Source organism: Myxocyprinus asiaticus, chromosome 22 (assembly GCF_019703515.2).
Source record: "Myxocyprinus asiaticus isolate MX2 ecotype Aquarium Trade chromosome 22, UBuf_Myxa_2, whole genome shotgun sequence".
Classification (NCBI taxonomy): domain Eukaryota; kingdom Metazoa; phylum Chordata; class Actinopteri; order Cypriniformes; family Catostomidae; genus Myxocyprinus; species Myxocyprinus asiaticus.
This window is the reverse complement of record NC_059365.1, coordinates 30,599,106-30,620,836: the sequence shown is the minus strand read 5'-3', so window position 1 is coordinate 30,620,836 and position 21,731 is coordinate 30,599,106. Positions and strand designations below refer to the sequence as shown.

The following is a 21,731-nucleotide window of genomic DNA, read 5'->3' as shown; positions in this document are numbered from 1 at the left end:
AAAATGACCTAAAGTGCACCTTTAGATAAAAAAAAATTCATAAGGGAAATTATTAATTGACCATCTACAAAATGTCTTAAAACGATCATTAAACGATGGTGTGTTTCACTGATGATTTCTTGTCATGACCACTCGTTTTGTTCATTTTCAGAGAATAATTATCCTACACATTTCAGATATATTCATTAGTAGCCTAATACAACATGAGAGCACAAAAATAAAATAATTATAATTATAATTATAATAGTAATATATTTTATAATTGTTGCACTGTAATCTGTCTTGGATAGTATTTTTCTGATGCAATTGAAACTTTAAAGATGAATCGCTTATGTTGTATTATTCCTCTTTTGTAAGTCGCTTATGTAAAGTCGCAATAAATGTAAAATGTAAACAATAGCTCAGTCCACACTAAAATGTTGTAGCAGTTTTACGAAAAATAAATAAATAAATAAATAAAAAATGGCCAGAAGAGGGCGACAACATGACATACAAACCTCAGATCTGCTTGCTCACTGTTTCCAAACCTAAATACATTAAAGATAACTCTGATAATATTAATATTAATATGAATTTTAATAATGGAATGAAAACCATGTCTTTAAAATTAAATGAGTCAGTTTAGGCTGAACAGAAGACAATAACCCAGTTTAAGTCAAATTCAAACAGAATGCATAACTCAAAAGGACAAATAACAGAATATAGTCAGAATACAGCCAGGTCAAGAATAAACACTGCTGTCCATCTTGTTTTCCCTGCAGGGAAAAAAGGACAAAGCGACGCGAGCGACATGAATGCGCACGTTTGGTCAGCCAACTGCGTGCGCGTCTTAGAAACGGGTGTACGGCCAAACTCACGCGAGCGGCGGACAGGTGTGGTCAGAACTTCTTCGGGAAGAGATGTGATAGGACGATGTTCTTGTACCAGCCTCCGAAAAATATTTGAAACGTATTGAGTTTTACGCAACTAATGGATATCAAAAGCATGAGATCAGTAGTTTAAAAGCGAGACTAAAATATCAGTAAACGGGAGCGGATAAAACAATGGAGCTTCTGGATTATCAAGTGATATTTTAAAAGAATCGTAGACGTGCACTGGATGACTAATTTCATCTCATTTCAGATCCTGTCATAATTTGCAGTTTCAGCAGCTGAATATTGGATTTGGACGACGATCTCGTTTACTGTGACTGATTTAAATATGATGAACTGATGGAATACTTGGCCAAATCACTGCTGCTTGTTTAAAGCGTGTTTAATCCCATTTAGGGATACCCCAGAACGGCCAGTTTCTTGGAGGAGCTGCATCTCGCCGGTATGGTGCGCCTGCTGAAGTGTGTCTTGCTGGGGTATTTGACGTGGAATCTGCGGATATCGGATGCCCGGGGAGAGTACTGCCACGGCTGGTTGGACACCAGTGGGAATTACCACGAGGGCTTCCAGTGTCCGGAGGACTTTGATATGGTGGATGCGACTGTGTGCTGCGGGACCTGCTCATTGCGCTACTGCTGCGCCGCCGCGGACGCGCGTCTCGACCAGGGAACCTGCACGAATGACAGACAAGAGGAGAATCACACGCAATATGCGGCCCGTAAGAGCGCCAGTTATATGCCTATAAATGTAAAACTTGTTATAACGGATATTTATCTGGATTCGTTTAGTAAATGGCATCAGAAATCCGAATGTTTATAACGGAGATAATTGGCTGAGTGAACACATTAGCCTACCGTTTTATTAACGGAAATTTTAATTCTATTTAAATGTTGGTGAAAGCACTGATTTTCCTCTAGTCTAGTCTATCAAAACTATACTAATAGTTAAGGTTTGTAAAACACTAGATCTAACACAGGGCACCGTGTAATGTGCGATGAGCAGCAAACAGGCTACTTGTATAGTGCAGGAAGAGATCAATTAAAACAATGGCTTGTGGTTAGATGAATTATAATAACCTACTTGTTGCTAGAAAAAGTGTAATATTAGGCCTACTGAATGTCATACAGGATTCTGTATTCTATTTAAGACATAATAGTGTATTATAACATGTTTTATCCAGATGAAATACAAACAGTCATAATTGGATTTAAGAATATCAAATTCCAGTGGAGTAAAGCACCTGTTGAAATGTCTCACAGACTTATCTGAGCAGAGGTGAACCAGACACACATGAACGGTACGGTACAACAGGGCTATAAGTACAACTTATGGAAAATTAGCCTTGTTTTACACAATAAGCTCATGTTGAAATGTTGATAATGCACAGGTAGATGTGTGCACATTAAGTGTAGTCTATAACATTTCATTCAGAAGGACTAATTTATAAACGTAGAGCACATGTAGTGAGTATTAAGGTACAATCAATCACTCCAAACCTCCTGGGATGTATTTTAAGATTAAATGTTAAAGACGATGCTAATAGATTGACTAAATAAAATAAATGAATAAACAGGCCTAGATTGATTTTTGTGGACATTTCTACCTGCATTATCAAACAAAGTTTAGTCAAATGTTATATATAGCCTAAACAGCCAATGTTCATTCACTTTCAAGCACAAAGTAAATATTGCTTCATCAAAATAAGTATATTTTGTATAAAAGTACTGTATATTTTCATGTTGGCTACAATCTTGGTAGAGATAGAAACTGTGATCTATAATTTGACCAAATATTTCAATCAGACTTTACAAACAATTTTCAAAGCAAAATTTGCAGGTCATGACCTTCAAAATATCCATGTCATTTCCCTTATCACACTGACCTAATACAATGACCTGAACTATGGTATATTTTCTTAGATGCATTACATTAAAGGAATATTCCAGATTCAATACAAGTTAAGCTCAGTCGACAGCATTTGTGGCATAATATTGATTACCACATCAAAATTATTTTGAGTCATCCCTCCTTTTCCTTAAAAAAAAAAAAAAAAAAACAGAAATCTGGGTTCCAGTGAGGCACTTACAATGGAAGCGAATGGCGGCAATCTGTAAACATTAAAATACTCACTATTTCAAAAGACATAAACAATATGCTTGTGAACATGATTTAGTGTGATAAAATCACTTAATAACCTTTTCTGTGTAAAGTTAGTCAATTTTACAACATCATTGCCATGACGATGTAATGTCAACACCCTAAAACCTCCAAATGACTGTAAAATTGACAATTTAAACAACTTTACAGCTCAAATAATACATGAGTTTTAACAGATGATTTAATGTGCTTTTATAAAATTATAAGCTTCACATTTCTGCCTTTAAACTCTCCAAAAATTGGCCCCATTCACTTTGTAAGTGTCTCATTGTAACCTCAATTTTGGCTTTTTTAAAGAAAAGGAGGGACGAGTCGAAATAATTTTTATTATGCCACAAATGCTGTCGATGGAGCTTAACTTGTTTTGAACTTGGAATATTAAGTGTATTTTCAAGGACAAAATCACTTGGTCTTGGAAAATAGAGTTAAATTGAAACCAGTATACAAATCTCTGTCAGTCTGTGCAATCTGATGCCTCAACAGAATCATGCCGATAGGTATATGGGAAGGTAGAAATAAATACAGTTTTTTATTTTATAACAGTATCTACATCAAAACTGGCTCCTGCAGTCCATTTGCGTTAATATAAAGAAACATTCAGATTACTCAAATACCTAATAAAGCAGTCAGTTAGTTGATCTGGACCCATTTAAAAAAAGGTTTTACAGCCAAAACCTCAAAGAAACATTTAAAATATCTTGCAAGAAGTCTTCTTTTCTTTTGTAGTCTTTTCCAGAGTTGAGACATTCAGAAGATATTGTTATTGTGAATTATTGTGAATTAAGACCAGTATTAAGAGGTGGTTCACATAAGGACAGAATCACAATAGTAACTTATAGAAACTAATAAATAACAATCCTTCAATGTTGTAACACAACTAATGTGTAAAATGTCACATTATCAATGAAAAAGAAAATCAAAATTAGCCACATTATCTGAAAAATTGAAAGTTATTATTTTCATCAAAAATCTTTGAAATTTTAACACCTTGATATTTCAGGAGGAGGGTTATTAAGTTAGACCTTCTAAAGTATCTCTAACCACATGTGCCATTTCTCTCTGTTACAGAGCCCATCTACGTGCCCTTCCTGATGGTGGGCTCCATCTTCGTGGCATTTGTCATTGTCGGCTCTCTGGTGGCTGTGTACTGCTGCACCTGTCTGCGACCCAAACAGCCCACTCAGCAGCCAATCCACTTCTCGCTCCGCAGTCAGGGCGAGACTATTCCCATGATCCTTACCACGGCTCCGCCCAGCCTGCGGACACCTTCGCGGCAGTCTAGCACAGCCACCACCAGCTCCAGTTCGGTGGGAGGCGGGAGCTCGGTCCGTCGCTTCTCCCTGGGTCGGGGTGACGCACTTGGGCCATGTTCGCAACAGCAGCTTCTGATGGTCTCATCCTCCTCAGCATCCACACCTGTATCTGTGACATCAACCCAGCCCCTACTGCCCCCACCACCTCCACCACCCTACACCTCCCAGCAGGGCTTACAGGGCAGTAACTCTCTCCAACACCCACACAACCAGTTACAGCTCCACCACCAGACCCTGCTGCCGGCCCAGAGCTCCGGGTTCCTTCTGCCTCAGCAGTACTTCTTTCCGTTGCAGCAGGAACCCTTCTCCGGGAACAAGGGCTTTGCTGACTTCAGCCAGAGCTGACCTGGGGCTTGCAGGCTGCTGGGAAATGCTTAAAAGGAGATAGAAACCAAAGACTCAGTCATTCACAATGGTGGTGTTGTAGACTCATATTACAGGGGCACCCATTCAAGCACTGCACTGGAAGACAATGGGCGCTAATATGTCTTTCAGCAAGCAGGATTTGGCACTTGTGAGACTGCATCTGGGTGAGATAGTAGAGCACGAGGTGTGGCTTTACAGTACAGCAATGAATGAACTTGACTGGAATCTTATAGATGCTCAAGCATAGAATATAAGATGCCAGAACATGGTTGTCTGCTTCAAAGCACCTAAACCTACAATGGATCATATGTCTTATGCACTTTTCATCTGTTAATATGATAAATGACTTCAATAATGTACTCAAGCAAAAGACTGTATCACACAACATTTTTTGCATCTGTATCTGAGATAAGAACGAACAACAATGGGCAACCTGGTCTCAATGAATAACATTCTTGTACTTTTTATGTGACTCGTACATTTCGCGGCAGTTTCCTGGTGAAATGAACACTAGAGGCAAAACAACAACCAGTTTTATACACGTACACACAAATCACAATAAAAGGGCAAATTATCAATTCATAAACACTTCCATTTCTCCCTGTTTCTCACACAGTGCTGTCTAATGACATCAAAACACTTTTACTATAGTGCATGTCTTGTAAGTTAGCTCAAGAAATTCCAGAAAAGCATGCAAGCTGACACGTGAACACAAAGTGTAATGGAAGCTCCATAAAATTATGTGGTTGCTTTGCCAATTTTGTTTTTTTATCTCACATTTGCCTTTGATGACACAATTGTTTAGGGTTAAGGAAGGGAGGTAGGTTTTATTGATTTATAACTCAAAGGAGCATTAACCTTATTAACATCATTTAGGACAAAATTTAACTCTCTTTTAGTGCCACACAGTGGACATTTCACCTCGACACTGCCGCAGTAAGTGTAATGAACCACTTAATGCCATTTTTTAAAATTATTGCCATAGTCACTCAATTTTCATGAGATCAGGCGTACAATGGACATAGTAATAAATGTTATGTTTTTTGACAATCTCAACCCCATTTTAGGGGTAGAGCACAAATAGTGCCGTATATGAACAGGGGTTTCCTAGGAATGCTTAAGATTGATGTGGGTTATCTTATTTTTCCGAAGGGCCAGACTAAAGGTTTAATTACCAGAATGAGACAGAGATTATTCATTATGGTAAAAATAGGTATTCAAATGTCCTTGTATGTTAATCTTGCTTTGTAAAAGGACACGTACATACAGTGAGCCACATTGCGAACATTCCACAGTCTGCTCTTAGCTTTATATGAATTAAATTCACAACTACCCCTGGGGCGGCTTCTGTTTTTAATGTCTATAGAATGTCCTGGTGAAGGTTTTTCTTCAATTCTGTATAATTTGTGGCAATCTGAAAGCCATTATTGGCTCAGTTTCACATTACATTGGCAACACAGTTTGTATCTGTTGTATTTGATATGAGCAAAGTTTTTTAAATGAACACAACATCATGTGGGCCTTGAACTAAATATTACAGTCTTTAATCAACAGTGTTTTCAAGTTAAATTAAACGGTTTGTTATTTCACCTATGGTTAGTTAGTCTCGTCATCCTGACTCAATAATATTTTGTCATATTAAAGGTAAAGTGTGTATTTTTTTGGATGGAGCCCAATGGTTTTTAAACCAACATGATCACACAGGAAATCAGCATGTTGCTTCCAAAAGTTAATGTACCCTAAATCAACCCCATACTGCTATATACTGATAAGTGACATCCCCCATCAGACATTTTTGCATCATTTGAAATGTGTTCAATTTTCCATCTAGTGCGTTGAGCAATCTCCGAGACACAGTTTCTAGTCCCGTAGGAACCAAGAAGTAATCTGGTTCACATAAACAATGGTGAGCACGTTCAGGGGTTGTGTTTTTGCTCTAGGATTACATTTTTACTCCACTGATGGTTAGGTTTTGGATTGGGGTTTGGGTTTGGGTTAGGGGGTAGACTTAAAAAAAAAATATGGATACCTGTTGACTGTATTACATCATTTACAACTTAAAATACAACTTGCTTTTGACGCCACTCTGTGGACATTTCACCCGGAAACTGGAGCTCACACAGTCTCATACGTTCAAAACTTCCAGCATCAGCCACTGGGGGCAGTGATGCAAATTTCGGTAAGCACATCTCATTTCAGCTAAAGAACTTTCGGCCCACAATTGTTAAATTCACAATGTCTTCATGTTGGTTTGAAAACGGAAATTATTTTGCAATTTCATTTGGTGGCACACAGATAAAAAAGGATATTCATGTCACATTCAAGGAAACAAGCTGAACAGTAGCACTTGACCCTCAAACAAGGTACAATTTTAGAAGACAACAACAAATTACCTTGCAAAATCCTATTACCAAAGATGGAAAAACTACTTTGTTTTCCATAATGAGTCTTGAATACACTGATGAGCCAAAACATTATGACCACTCACAGGTGAAGTGGATAACGTTGATCATCTCCTAACAAGGCCACATGTCAAGGTGTGGGTAGATTAGTTGGTAAGCGAACAATCAGTTCTCCTATTCAAGGTATTGAATGCAGAAGTAATGGGCAGGAGTAAGACCTGAGGGACTTTGGCAAGGGCCAAATTGTTATAGCCAGATGACTGGGTCAGAGCATCTCTGAAACGGCAAGGCTTGTGGGGTGCTCCTGGTCAGCAGTGGTGAGTACCTGCCGATAGCGGTCTGAGGAGGGACAAACCACAAACCAGCGACTGGATGTTGGACGCCCAAGGCTCATTGATGTGTAAGGGCAATGAAGGCTAAGTGATGGCACTAGGATGCACTGTGGGAAGAGTGTGATGCTCTGGGCAATGTTCTGATGGAAATCCCTGGGTCCGGCCATTCATGTGGACGTAAATTCGACACTTGCCACCTACCTAAACATCGTTGCAGACCTGGTACACCCCTTCATGACAATGGTATTCCCTGATGGTCTCTTGCCTCTTTCAGCAGGATAATGCACCCTGCCACATTGCACACATTAATTGGGAATGGTTTGAGGACAATAATGAAGAGTTCAAGGTGTTGCCCTGGCCTCCAAATTCCCCAGATCTCAATCCGATTGAGCATCTGTGGGATGTGCTGGACCAACAAGTCCGATCCATTGCGGCTCCACCTCGCAATTTACAGGACTTGAATGATCTGCTGCTAATGTCTTGGTGCCAGATACCACAGGACAATTTCAGGGGTCTTGTAGACTCCATGCCTTGGCGGGTCGGAACTGTTTTGGCGGCATGCGGAGGACCAACAGCATGTTAGGCAGGTGGTCATAATGTTTTGGCTCAGGCTCAGTGTATGTCTGAAGACATAGTCTTTGGATATATTTATGAAGCGTCATCAACATGAACTGCTGTTATTAAAATATGAAACCGATATATCTCTAATAAATGTCACAGAACAACAGTGAGAAGGATAAATCTAACTAAAGCTATTGAGGCTCTATTTGCATCCATGTCGTGAGCTGATGTATCATTGTGCCCTCTCCGCCTTTTCCTGTTTATAATGACATTGTCTTACATCCTCTTCTGTACCACACACGATGACCAGCTTCATGGCTACTTCTGGCTTTTACAAAGGACTGAGACATTTCATTGCATGTTGTGTCAAACTGCGACAAATTTAATTTGCATTCTTTAGGGAAACAGAATCGCAGACAATGAAAGAGGAGACATTTTGGCAATAAGAGCATGTACAAATATTTTATAGGTTTGTGGTTTACACTGGATGTTGAGTCCAGGGTTTTCACACTTTTTAACCAATTAATTTCCATGACTTTTTGACCTTTCCAGTTATTTGTAATTACTAGATAAGAATGACTTACTAATGAAACCATTCAGGCCAACTGGTAAATTTGTTTAACTGATTATTTGAAATGAAATTGGGCATTTCTAAGGTTCACTCTAAAAATTTATTTTCACAATAGAAATATGATTTAAGATTGCATGGCCTGGAACAAACATTTTTAAAATTCCCTAATATTTCCAGGTTTTCCATAGCCGTAAGAATCCTGTAGGTTAATAGAGAGTGGAGATGGATGACATTTCATGGAAGTACTTACGTTTCAAGCCAGGATGTACTCATCAAAAATTCAGTATTCCCATAAACTGATAATGTTGACTCCAAATAAGACGTCAAGTTCAATTTTAATGCCCTGATGGGAGTACACAGAAAAAACAGCAATGCAAGAGCAGTTGCTGTACAGAGATATTATACTGTCTCAAGGGTATTTTTATGAGGACATAAAATCCAAGGTGCAATTTCTCACAGTTTTCTATCTTTACAAGTAACAAACATTGCTAGCAAGTGGCCAGTATGAGAGACTCATGCATGTAGAGATATTTTGGTAAAATAATAATTAAGTGCTTATGCAGTAAACATCAGACACGCATTGGTCTAGACAGGAAATAAGCTTTGGGAAGTTTATGGTACAGAAACAATAGAGATGATCATGAATTTGCTTTCATTGAATCCCCATTGGAGAGTTATCCGATCTGTATTGAGAATATTCTGTCCAACACATATGAATGGTACATTACCGTTATCTTGCTTTCTGAGAATATATTGATAAGAATTTAGTCCAAATTTAGTCATTTAGAAAGAGAGGCAACAAGAAAATGGAAATTATGAGAGAAGAACTTCAGTTTCCATGATGAAGTTGTAAAGTTTATTTCAGTAGTCCTTTATTGCAGTTAAAAGACAGAACACTTAAAAGTTTACAGTTCCGACATGCTAAACAATCATTGAAAAAAAGACATAAAACAAAGATCTTAAAGCAAAATAAAACACCCAATAGTGAATTTTCATACTTTAAAGTGACCAACACTAAAGAGAATCAGAGCACAGTTAACATTTATGCTGAACCAAGGAGCGACTTCATTCATGCAATCAGTCACTTTGACAGACAAGATTTTAGAAAGCAACAGCCCAGGTCTTTGACCAGTCACATTACACCTGGAGTCACATCAGAGGGCCACATATCCAGTGTTTGAATCAGTTAGATGACAGACGACGACCCACAACGGCGACAACCAAACAAGAGAATCAATTCAAAGCACAGCTTAAGAAACAAAATGCACAATAGCTATAAATGTACTATTCTTGTCATAGAAATAAAAATAAGAGGACCTTTTCGGCTTCTAGAGTTACAATGAGGTTTAAAACTAAATTACAAACATGTACATCCATTCAGATAAATAATACTGTAATATTAACTAGAATTTACATCACATAAAAAGATAAAAGAGTGCATTGTGCAACATCTCCGGTCAAGCTTTAGCAGAACCTCATACGAAGAGGGACATAGACACAGATGACACACATGCACTCACACACTTACACCTGCACACACCTGCTTCCATACAGGGCCATGCATCGGCATATAGCTCAGCATAAGTATACTTGGAGTCGTGCAGATGAAAGAATCAAGCAGCTTCAGATAATCGGACAATAAGGACACCCACACGTCCTCAAAATATTCAGGAATTTCATTCGAGTTAGCCGTCTCGCTGGCAAATAGTGATTCACCAAGAGAACGTTTTAGTATAAGTAAACGGACATGCATACTGACAGGATTACAAACACACACACACGGTCAAGCATACACCAACGCATTCGAACCTTAGCTCACATGCACATGCAGACCACACACATTGCACAGACGCATTATACAAAACGTGCTCTCCCACGGGGAGAAAAGAACCAACGCACAAACTCCACCATCAAATAAAGAAGCGTTAATAAGACTGTTGTAGTCACAGGCAAAGTAAGATCATGAACCACGATCAGTTTCTGAAGAGGAACCACAAATAAGAGGGACGACGTTTTCATTACAAAGCAGATCAGTCCAAAAAGTCACACTTGGTTTAATATAAAAATACAAATTCACAAAATAACTATAGAGACATAGTTGAATCGATACTGTGTGTGGGTGTGGCGAAATCCTCTGTTCTTCCCCTAAGCTAATGGCACTTATGTTTGAAGGATTAACACTCTGTTCTAAGGGAATAACTAAAGTCAAATAAAAGTTACTGTGATCATCTATGGTAAAAGAGCTTCATACGAGCCCCTTAGGACGAGCTGAAGACATAAAAGGGGCTGAGGGTTCAACGTGTGGCTTAAAAATCTCGCATTACACTATTGTAGCAGCCTGATACGTGATGAACAACATCATTATTTTGGTCTAACGTGTAAGCGTGCTGTAACACTGTCTAGCTAGAGTCTCTGAAACACTATCTCTACCGGGAGAAAAAAGTTCCTATTAGGCACCTTTGTGATCATTGCAGCCGTGTAAGATGTGGATGCAGGAACTTGTATAAGAATGCAGTTGAAATGTTACCAAATTGTATAAAATGGTAAATACCTGCGAGCTGCGAAAAATCTGAAAGAATCAGGCACAATAAACTGATTTTGAACAATAAAACACATCTAAAGAAAAACAACAAACTGATTTTGATAAATAAATCTAAAAACCAAAACAAAAAAACATAAAAAAACCCCACAAAAAGCAAAACAAATCAAAACAAAAAACATAAAAAAATAAAGTACGCCCCCCCGCCCCCCCCAAAAAAACCAAACAAAAACACCACAAAACAAAACAAAAAAAGCAACAAACTGATTTTGAAAAATAAATCTAAAACCGAAACAAAACACAACAAAACCACAAAAAACATAAAAAAAAAAAAAAAAAAAAAAAAACTCAAAACCCCACAAAAAGCAAAACAAAAACACCACAAAACAAAAATATCTATGCATGTGCATGTGCCCCCCCCCCCACAAAAACACAAAAGCAAAACAAAAACAAAACAAAAAAACAAAAAACAACCCACTCCCAGTTATGGCTGAAGGCAACAACAAATGTAAGGCCTTGATACATTATATTTTACAGGGAAAAAACAATAGGTGTGAGTTGTCAAATTAGTGCAGAGTGCATTTCAGGAGTGTAAAAACGACCAGTTTATAACACTTATTTAAAAAAATAAAATAGGAACGGCATTCATATTGTTCTTTGGAACTTGACATTTCTACTGGTGATCTGGGATACAGATATAGCTTCTGCCACAATTAAACAGCTATACAGTAAAAACAAAAGGGAGCATTCTGACCAACAGACTTTTATGTGCCATAATTGATAACAAAGTCACAATCAAAGACCTACATTTCTCAACACCTTCATCACCATCTTCATTATAACCGCATATTTGGCTGTAACACTCAAGAGCCGAAAGAATGGCAAAGGAGAGAGGAGACAGTTTTTCATGCTGTTCTCCTCTGTTTGATAGATCACAAACCATACTGACCGAAGACTGGGCAAAAATATGTGAGCACAGTGCTTGTGTGTGCTGTTGAACATACAACTACAGCACTAAAAGATTTTTATTTTTTTTCCTATCATACTGCTTTTCGTATCCGTTGTTGCCCAGGGTGTGCCCTAGGCTGGCCAAAGTTAAATTGACAGGCTTAAGCACTCTGTCAGCCTTTAAAAAGTAGAGTGACCGTTGAGAGGGGGGCGGGGCCAAGCAAGCTGGATCTCACCACTCATTGGTCCGCTGCTTGGTGGTGTCATAGGCTCTGATGACATCAGACTGGGAGAGCACTCCGTTCTCATCCTGCGAGAATGCGTAGCCATCTGTAAACAACAGGACCCAAAGAACAGGCATCAAACAAATATACTGAATGCAACGTTCTTGTCAACAGGCAAACTTAAAAGGACTACTGTAGTTCACCTGGAAATTTTAATTCTGTCATAATTTACTTATTCACCCTCTTGTTGTTCCAAAATAACTCTCAGTGATGCATACTCAAATATGCTGCATGAAAATGTGTTGTGCCAGGTTTTGATGTAAATGATGCCAGACACCATTGGTTCTCACGTGTCACATGACCAATCGCAATGCGGCAAGTTTGAATATGTAAAGAAAGTCCAATTTGAAATGACATGAGGGTGAGTAAACGATGACAACATTTTCATTTCTGGGTAAACTATTCCTTTTAAAAAACAAAGTGATAGAACATAAATCATGAATTAAAAATGTGAGACAAACAAAATGAACAATAAGAAATCATCTTATTCTTTACTTTTCCTAAGCAAAAAGCAATCTGTTACCATGATGTGCTCTGTTACCTATAAACTCATGAGGGGGATACAAGGGACTGTCTGGATTATTCACTGTGTGTCCTGTTGTAGAAGGGATTCTAATAAGCAATGACCTACAGTTCATACACTAATGGGACTAAAATCACTGAAAATATTTGTTTTGGTCCAAATTAAAGGAGGTCAGTTGCCTGCAGGAAGATACAAGGACAATGACATCAGTATGCAAGACATCCTGACTGCTTGCTTCCAGAAATAAACAGAATTCAAATCGCTCTCAGAGGGACTTCGAGAAACCAGCCATGGCAATGTGGGTGGGCTGGCAGGGGTAATCAGCGGAGCCAATAGCAATTATCTTGGCAGACTCCAAATGGAAATTGGCAGGAAATAAGACACTGAAAGTGTTGTAATGTCAGATTATTGATTCTACCTGGAAGAATCAACTTCATTTTCTAATAAAACAAGAAGAAGTGTGACTCATTTGATCAAGGGTGGCTCTCTGAAGCCTTTGGAGGTAAAAAAGCTCTTGATCCTCTGATTTGGACCCTAAATAGAATCAAATGTCTATTCACACTTTATTCAGAGAATTTTTACAGGGTTCCTAATTTTTTTTGTTGTTGAAAAATTGGCCTTTGAATTTCAATGATTACGTTTACATGGGCACCAGAAAGCGGCTTATTGCGAGAAAGCAGCGTTGCCGTTTATGTGCACAGTATAAGCGGCGTACTCTTTACTCCCGTATACATGCGGTTTGGTCAGTAACAGCTTTCTCCACAGCAATGTAATTTCTCTGCAATGCTTGTGTAAATAACAAACATGGTATCTGAGGAAGACTTCACTATTTTATTCTCCGTTGCTTTGCTTTATTTCCAGATATTCCAGAGTTGTTGCTGTGTTTGTTTCCTTAACTTTCTATTGCGATTTGCAGTGGAACTGCACTGCAATAGTGGTGTTTCCCACTTAATAAAACTCTGGGATTCCCCCAACGTACCAGTGCCGATACGCAAACGTGAGGGACAGTCAATGTTTTATTCTGGTGTGTATAAAAGGGTATAGTTCATGGTGTATGTACTTTTCCCACTGTACTCCCAGAAATGTTGAATTCTTTCTGCTGTGTTGATTTGTTGTTGATTTTGCTCCATCCTATGACGTTTGTTATCCGGTCTGTTCACACACGAGCACTCTTCAAAAACTTGTTTTTGAAAATAACTTTTGGAATGTGTTTACATGACCACATTCAGCCACGTTCTCCGGGAGAAACTTGGGTATGTTAAACCGCTTTCTCTTAATCCCTTAAAAGGCGTAAGGAAATCTGCGTTCTCGTTTACATGACATTTCAGAATACCGCTTTCTGCAAAAACCCTGGAATAAACTGTTTTCTTAAGTGCATGTAAACGTGGTCACTGTCTTTTTCATTATTTTCCAGTCATTTGTGATTACTGAATTCAGATTTGACAGATACGTTAATGAATCATTTAAGCTGATTTGTGAACCAGTTCGATCGATTTACTCAAAAGACATCACCATGGCTTGCGAGCAAGTTTTACTCAATATCTAGCCAATTAAATTATTTACAGCAGAGCAGACCAGAAAAATGAATATTGTGCAGTATAAATTTCCATGACTTTTAAGATTTATTAATTTCTTTTGCATTTTCAGGCCTGGACAACACCCTGATATTTTAAATTCCCTGACATTTCCAGGTTTTCTGTGACTGTGGGAACCCTTATTTTAATATTCATAGTCTCACTGAGTGAATTTAGCACTATGGTCTCTACATCACTGCACACTGGGTTTGGTGCTTTAATCTATGACTCACCTTATGACTCAACCGAATCGACCTCTACCTGCTGGCCTGGGGGGGCACATGCAAGAGGCAGAGGAGGGCAATGCATTGTGGAAATGATAGCAGGATATTGAAATGGTTAAATTTTGCTCCATCTTTCAATCAAAACACACCAGCACAGCAGCACATGCATAGATGAAGAATGGGAAGGACGTGATGGAAAATGCAGGTTTAATTGTGGTGTTAATGTGTATTTTTCTGTTATCCAACAGTATTATGTTCTGAGGTATGAGCTAAGGGCAAGAATGTATATAACAACATCAGACTATAATTGATCGTCCCCCATCCTCACCTAAAAGCAAACACACACACACAAAACAGAAAATAGAGGTAACAAACAGAAAATGAAAACAGAATATAAATGTAAAACTAAACAAAAAAATGAAATAAAGCATATGAGAAATGCAAGTGTAATATGGCACTTTCCATGTAAAGGGTACAAAAAAATTCTGATTTTTATTTCAATAAATGGTCATTGAAAGGAGGTGTTTAACCTGCAGCAAATGTAAATCAACCACCTCAGGAGGTCAAACTAAATATAATAATAATATCTGTATTTTCTTCTATGCATTTTGTATGAGGTTTGCAACCCTGTTACCAAAACGTACAGAAAATGGATAGAAGAAAAAAAAAAGAGATATTAAATGCCAAAATAAATAAAATAAATTTTGCCTAAATGAAGCTATCATTTAGTAGGCGCAAGCAAGTTTAGGAACAAATGTTGGTGTGTAGTTCATGAAAAACGTATGTGTCCCATAAATTAAACAATAATTTGGGAAACAGCGTTGAATGTTTCAGCCTGATGAATTCAGTCACAATTTTACTTCAATTTGAAAAAAAGAAAAAATATTTTTGAATGAGATTATTTACTTGTCTTTATGCAATGCTGTTGAAAGGGTCCACATGATGTTATTTCTCAGGTGTCACAGTTTTAAGAAACATTTATTGTAAAAGGGAATGGGTTGGGTGCAAAATATGGGACATGGCTAAATAGTTTGTTTTTGGTAATTATTTAATAAAAAATTGTTTTTAGCTACAATAAACGGAATAGATTGTGAAAAAAATGACATTGACGTATGATTTTAATCGCTGGATACAGTCGAGAAGGTCAAGACCTCTGAAATGGGGCCAAAATCTGAGACAAAAAAATAAAATAAAATCACCCTTACCCACAAAAAAACAAAAAAACCCATGGCAACTGTGCCTCTTTCAATAAAGTAAAAGGACACCAAAGTGTACCATATTTGAGGAAATTGCCATATAACAGCACCTCCGGGGAGGAAATGTTAGTAATTTGATAAGTTGTGTATGTGAACCCTGTGTCACTACATATATTATGACCTCATAAATCAGCAGGTGCTTTAATTAACACTTGTGGGATGTGATACCCTCAGCAAAATCTCCAAATTTTACTCAGAAGCCCCTGTGTTATTCTAAGTCCCTTGTGCCCAAAACAGCTGAGCCTGAGAAGGAAGCCTACGACTGCTGGCATCACACTGGCTGTTTAACTCTGGCTTCATCAGTGCAGCTGTTCTCTAGAGTGTTATTATGTCTGCACTGCTTAAGCTATGTTCAAAAACAACCATCCTCACCTAATTTTCAGGGTTTTTGGTTCAGGTTTGTTAATCTGTGAGATTCTGTAGTTGTGCATCCATATGCTCTTGAGTGTGAGCATGAACTTGCATTTTGATGCTACAGATGGGAATGGTGGGGTGTGTGTGGATCAGTGATTCTTCGTGAGTTTGTTTGTGATGTTTGCATTGTGGAGAACATGTGGGTGTGTCCGCATGCATGTGGGTGGTGGAGCACATGTGTGTCGCTGACGTACGGAGTAGATTCTGCTGCATGGAGTCGGACCGGTACAGACTGACGGTACTCTTCTTAAAGACATTCTTCAAGAGCTGGGCTCTCTCGGTCAAACTACAGGGAACAACACAAAGAGAAACAGTACTGAGACACAGACATCATTATCCACATAAAAGCCGTCTTTTCTCTTTCACCACAGAAGAGCGACTGAATGAAAAACAAACTTCCTGTTGGCCAGATGTGTCTCCAGTGAGAGGTTGAGGTGACAAAAATGAGACGCTCATAGTGGCGGGTTAGGACAGCAGCCAGTTGGATCATTTATACTCAGAGGTGATCCCTGCTGATCCACTGCATTTGCTTATTTAGTTTTATTATGTATTCATGAGGAATGGTCCTCACCTCTTCCCATGCACCACAGCTCCTGGGTCTTTGGACAGCGCCTCCAGCTCCTGCACCTCATCCACCAGGGTCTTAAAGCACACCTTTTTTATGCTGACAGAAAACAAAAGACACGAAATTAGAACAATGGGAAAAATGTATGGTTCCATTCCAAATATGATGCTTGTTGGTAGGGGTGCAACACATGGCCTGTTGACCTGTGGAGTCCAATCTGGCCCACAGGATGATTTGAGAGAAACATTTAAAATAAAATTATCCTTAGAAACATTTGCATTCATTAATTATATCGGAATTATATATTTGTCTTAAAGTGGTAAGACCTTCATTTTAATCAAGCAATTTATTCTCACTCGCTCATGGCAATATTTGACAGGTACAAGGAAAAATATTAGTGGTATTAAATAGGTGAATTTCTCAATTGTCTCCAAGTCTCCACTAAATAATTACATAGGTGTAGGCTATTAATAATGATTCAGTGCTGTTAGTGTTTGACTAAGAAGCAGGCATGTAATGTTTTGTATAGTACTTTTTGTTAATGCTGTTGGATTTCAAAGTTTATTCAAGTTATCCAACTAAGAGCAGTGAGTGGCTTTCTCTCTCTCTCTCTCTCTTTTTTTTTTTTTTTTTGGTCAATTTTGTTGTTTGATTGATATTCCCTAATTACCAATTTAATATATATATATATATATTTATTAAAGCGAAGTCATTCACATGGTCAACATTTAACATGTAAAACCAGTTTACATGGTCAACATTTTACAATTTATGCACAAAGCCACACTGAGAGCCCCATTTCTCTGGGACTGAACCATACAGGGCCTTGGAAATGAAGATATCAAAAGGAAAGCTTGTTCTGAACCATAACCTAAAAGGTTATTAAGATATCTTTAATACTGCTGGAGTTATAGGCAATCCAACTTTGAAAAAAAAGTGTTTTTTCCAATATTTAGACTCAATATAATTGAGTATAATGCAACAAGAGGTGTTGAATTCAACTTATTTTTGTTATATACTTACTTATATCTGTGTACAAATAAAATATTGATGCTGCCACCTTTCTATGGTTATTTTTTTACTTTAAGTTTTGCTTCAAATCATAGCCGAAAACTGTAATTTTGACCTCCCACTACAAAATAATAGATTACTCAATAAATATTGATCCAAGGCATTTACTACATTATTTTGTATTACATTATACAGTACTTTGGCTTTGATATTCATTCCTGCATTTTTTTTCCCCCACTAGTATGAAAAAATAAATAAATACATTTTGAGCCAGGGAAGTTTCTAAAATTGGGTTGATTTGAAATTGAATAACTCAGCAGCATAAAGCTGATTCTGGAATCTCCACAAAAGCATGTATTGTGCACGCACTAATTGATAGGTACATCAAGGTTTAATAAATATTAATAATAAAAATGCCCTGTGACCTAAAATCTGTTTGACACCCGTCTGATAAATTATGTATCAATCAAAATGTTTGAATTGAACATGCGAAGAACATAGAAACTAATATCTTAACTACTGCAGTAAATCAGATGGTGACTTCATAGCAAGATAAAACAAGGGATTATACTTGCTACTAAAGAAACTCGACTCACACTTTGTAGGCCACATCAAACACCAGAGATGTGATGGGGATGAAGATCAGGCCCATCCAGAACACACCTGAACTGAACATCATGTCCGCCTGGAAAACAAACACACATATAAACTGAGATGAGAAAGGACACCAATGATAATCGCAACTGATTTCTAAACTTAAAAGCATTAAGCTGGACTCTCACACTCCAACATCATTATTACACTACAGCTCTGCTTTCAACCACCAATCTGACCAAACCTTCAGAAGATGTAATCCAGTTAAGAGGGAGCTGTAAAGTGAACTCTTCCTGTTAAATATTAGATGTATGTGCGAGAGATTAGAGGACAGACAGACAGAGAGGAAAAATGAAAGAAATGTCTAGTGTTGATCTGTAGTTGCAAATGGTACTACCCAGATCAGCTCTCTAAAACTTGGAGACAGTCAACCCAGATCACAAATGATGACCTTGACCTGCTGCTTCCAGAAGGTCATATGATACATATGATTATGTGTGTTTCTGTACAAGGGCAAGACCAAGTAAATCCATAGGAATGCAAACCACTGCATAGACACCAACTCAAAAAGTTACACGTACCTAATGTTTTTGCCAAACTATTTTAACCTGGGCTGGGAGTTTGGGAGACTAGGACAAAATAAGCAGTAAAGACCATTATTTATGTCACATTTCAGAATGGATGGCTACTGGTATGCACAAACAGCACTATCTGATAACACTCAAGGTTACCGGACGTTACAGTCATAACTCTTAGGAAGTACTGCATGGTACTAAGTGCACAACTGGTCAGACACATAAGTCTTCATTACTTGTATTAATTAGTCCAGATTTGGAGTTGGATACATTTTCAGAAAACTCCAAATTGGATCAGAATAAACTTTTTATCTCCAAAAAATTCCACAACTAAAACAAATGACCAATGTATTCCTAAATGAGAGCCAATGCGAGGTCAGTATGACAACACCCATTTGCCAAAATACACCCATGAATTAAATAAACATGCTTTGAAAAGAAATTCAGAGGTCTTGGACTGTGAGATGGAGACAAACAAGTCAGTAATGAAGTAATGGTATTAAGGTCCTCAAAGTCATTTATCTTTTAATTACAGTGAAATGAGAATGTATATTTTCCATGTAAAACAACTTAAAGGGATAGTTCTCTCAAAAATGGAGATTATTATTTACACACCCTCGTTCCAAAACCTTATTACTTCCTTTCATCTGTGGAACACAAAATAAGTTTTGAAGAAATTATGGAAGAAAGCAGCTCCAAAAATGACAAAAAAATATTATAAAAGCATCATAAAAGCTGCTTTTTGATATGATTCATGCATATTACACACCTTCTGAAGCCACGTGACAGCTTTGTGTAAGGAAACCTAAAACATTTAAGTTCATTTCACTGCATATCTTGCTTTACAGCCATGATCACAATTCTCTTCCACTGTATGGAAAAGTAAATAGATATTCTTCTTTTGTGTTTCACAGAAGAAAGAGGGTCATTGGAACAAAATGAGGGTGGGTAAATAATGACATTTTTGGGTGAACTATTCCTTAAATCGCACCGGACACTGGCAAAACTGAACAGCGTGAAATTGTGTGCCGTCTTTTGGAGCTAGGAGAGACCGTAACAGAAAAAGAAAGGGAGATACTGTGGTGTGGGCTAGTCATCTGCAGTTTAGCGTGTTTTCTTTGGCCCAGCTGTGTTGAAAATACTTGTGATTAAATGTCAATGTGCACCGATCCACCCGCTTGCATCAATGTTCAACTACATGCTTGTGCCACTTGTCCAAACTCAACATCCCAGACAATCAACTTTCTGTAATCGAAACCAGAAAATGTCAGAGCACAGAGCCGAGAGGCACACCTGCTTACACCAATTTAATCTGAAGTTTCAGGTGTTCCCAAATTAGCTAATCTGCTCACATTACAGGAAAATAGACTTTGATGTCTTACAAAACATCAGGGAGACAGGAAATCCCAAATGGCTGGAAATCAAAATGGCATCCTCCCCCCACTAATGTCTTCTCTAACCCTGAATGAACAAGCACGTTCTGTGTTGCCAAGAGTCATCAGAGAAAATTGTGCATGGGTGAAAAGATTTTCATGCCGTGCTGAAATTTGACAGTCCCAGTGGTAACATTTTCATTGTGGGCTAATGCCGAACAATCAGCCTGATCTATCTATCTATATCTATATCTATATACATATATATATATATATATATATATATATATATATATATATATATACACACTACCGTTCAAAAGTTTAGGGTCACTTACTCATTCTTTATTTTTTTTTCACATTTTAGAATAATAGTAAAGTCATCACAACTATGGAATAATAGAAATGGAAATATGGGAATTATGTTGTGACTAAAAAAAAAATCCAAAATAAATCAAAACTATGTTATATTTTAGCATCTTCAAAGTGGCCACACTTTGCCTAGATTTTGCAGACATGTACTCTTGACATTTTCTCAACCAACTTCTTGAGGTATCACCCTGGGATGCTTTTTAAACAGTATTGAAGGAGTTCCCAGCTATATGCTGGGCACTTAGTGGCTGCTTTTCTTAATTGTTCGGTCCAAGTCATCCATTTCAAACAACGTTTTTTTTTTTTTTGTATAAAATTTTAGTTTTGTAATTAAATAAATTAATATGTTGGCACAATTATATATTTTTTTTATATACAAAACTAATTTCAAACATTTAAGCATACACCTTCAGATCAAAAGGTTTTTAAGATCATGAGAAACATTTCAGGCAAGTGACCCCAAACTTTTGAATGGTAGTGTATATACATCTATATATATATATATATATCACCCATGTGGCTGCCCCCTTAAACTTAATAGCTGGTTGTGCCACCTTTAGCAGCAACAAATGCAACCAAATGCTTCTTATAACTTGAGATCAGACTTTCACAACGCTGTGGTGTAATTTTGGCCCACTCTTCTTTGCAGAACTGCTTTAGTTCAGCCACATTGGAGGGTTTTCGAGCATGAACTGCCCGTTTAAGGTCCTGCCACAGCATCTCAATCTGGTTCAAGTCAGGACTTTGACTAGGCCACTCCAAAACTATAATTATGCTTCTTTTGAGCCATTCAGAGGTGGACTTACTCCTATGCTTTGGATCATTGTCTTGCTGCATAATCCAGTTGCACTTGAGCTTCAACTCATGGACTGATGGCCTGATGTTCTCCTTTAGGATTTTCTAGT

At 37.8% G+C, this 21,731-nt stretch overlaps 2 protein-coding genes across 5 annotated transcripts in view; one reads left to right on the top strand and one right to left on the bottom strand.

Annotated features, from left to right (window-relative positions):
• The first annotated feature begins 871 nt into the window (after positions 1-871).
• On the top strand, positions 872-6,297 carry LOC127412614 (protein shisa-3 homolog). Its single transcript, XM_051649100.1, has 2 exons — positions 872-1,590; positions 4,098-6,297. The coding sequence occupies exons 1-2, from the start codon at positions 1,317-1,319 to the stop codon at positions 4,685-4,687; spliced, it is 864 nt and encodes a 287-aa protein (XP_051505060.1). The 5' UTR covers positions 872-1,316; the 3' UTR covers positions 4,688-6,297.
• Positions 6,298-12,053: 5,756 nt separating this feature from the next.
• LOC127412608 (probable phospholipid-transporting ATPase IA) overlaps positions 12,054-21,731 on the bottom strand; it is a 211,888-nt gene continuing 202,210 nt past the window's right edge. For all 4 annotated transcript variants that reach the window (XM_051649090.1, XM_051649091.1, XM_051649092.1 and 1 more), the window contains 4 exons: positions 18,509-18,597; positions 16,908-17,000; positions 16,531-16,622; positions 12,054-12,391 (listed from right to left, as the gene is read on the bottom strand). In XM_051649090.1, coding sequence (XP_051505050.1) covers positions 12,294-12,391; positions 16,531-16,622; positions 16,908-17,000; positions 18,509-18,597 — 372 coding nt within the window. In that variant the 3' untranslated portion in view covers positions 12,054-12,293. The remainder of the gene's footprint in view (positions 12,392-16,530; positions 16,623-16,907; positions 17,001-18,508; positions 18,598-21,731) is intronic.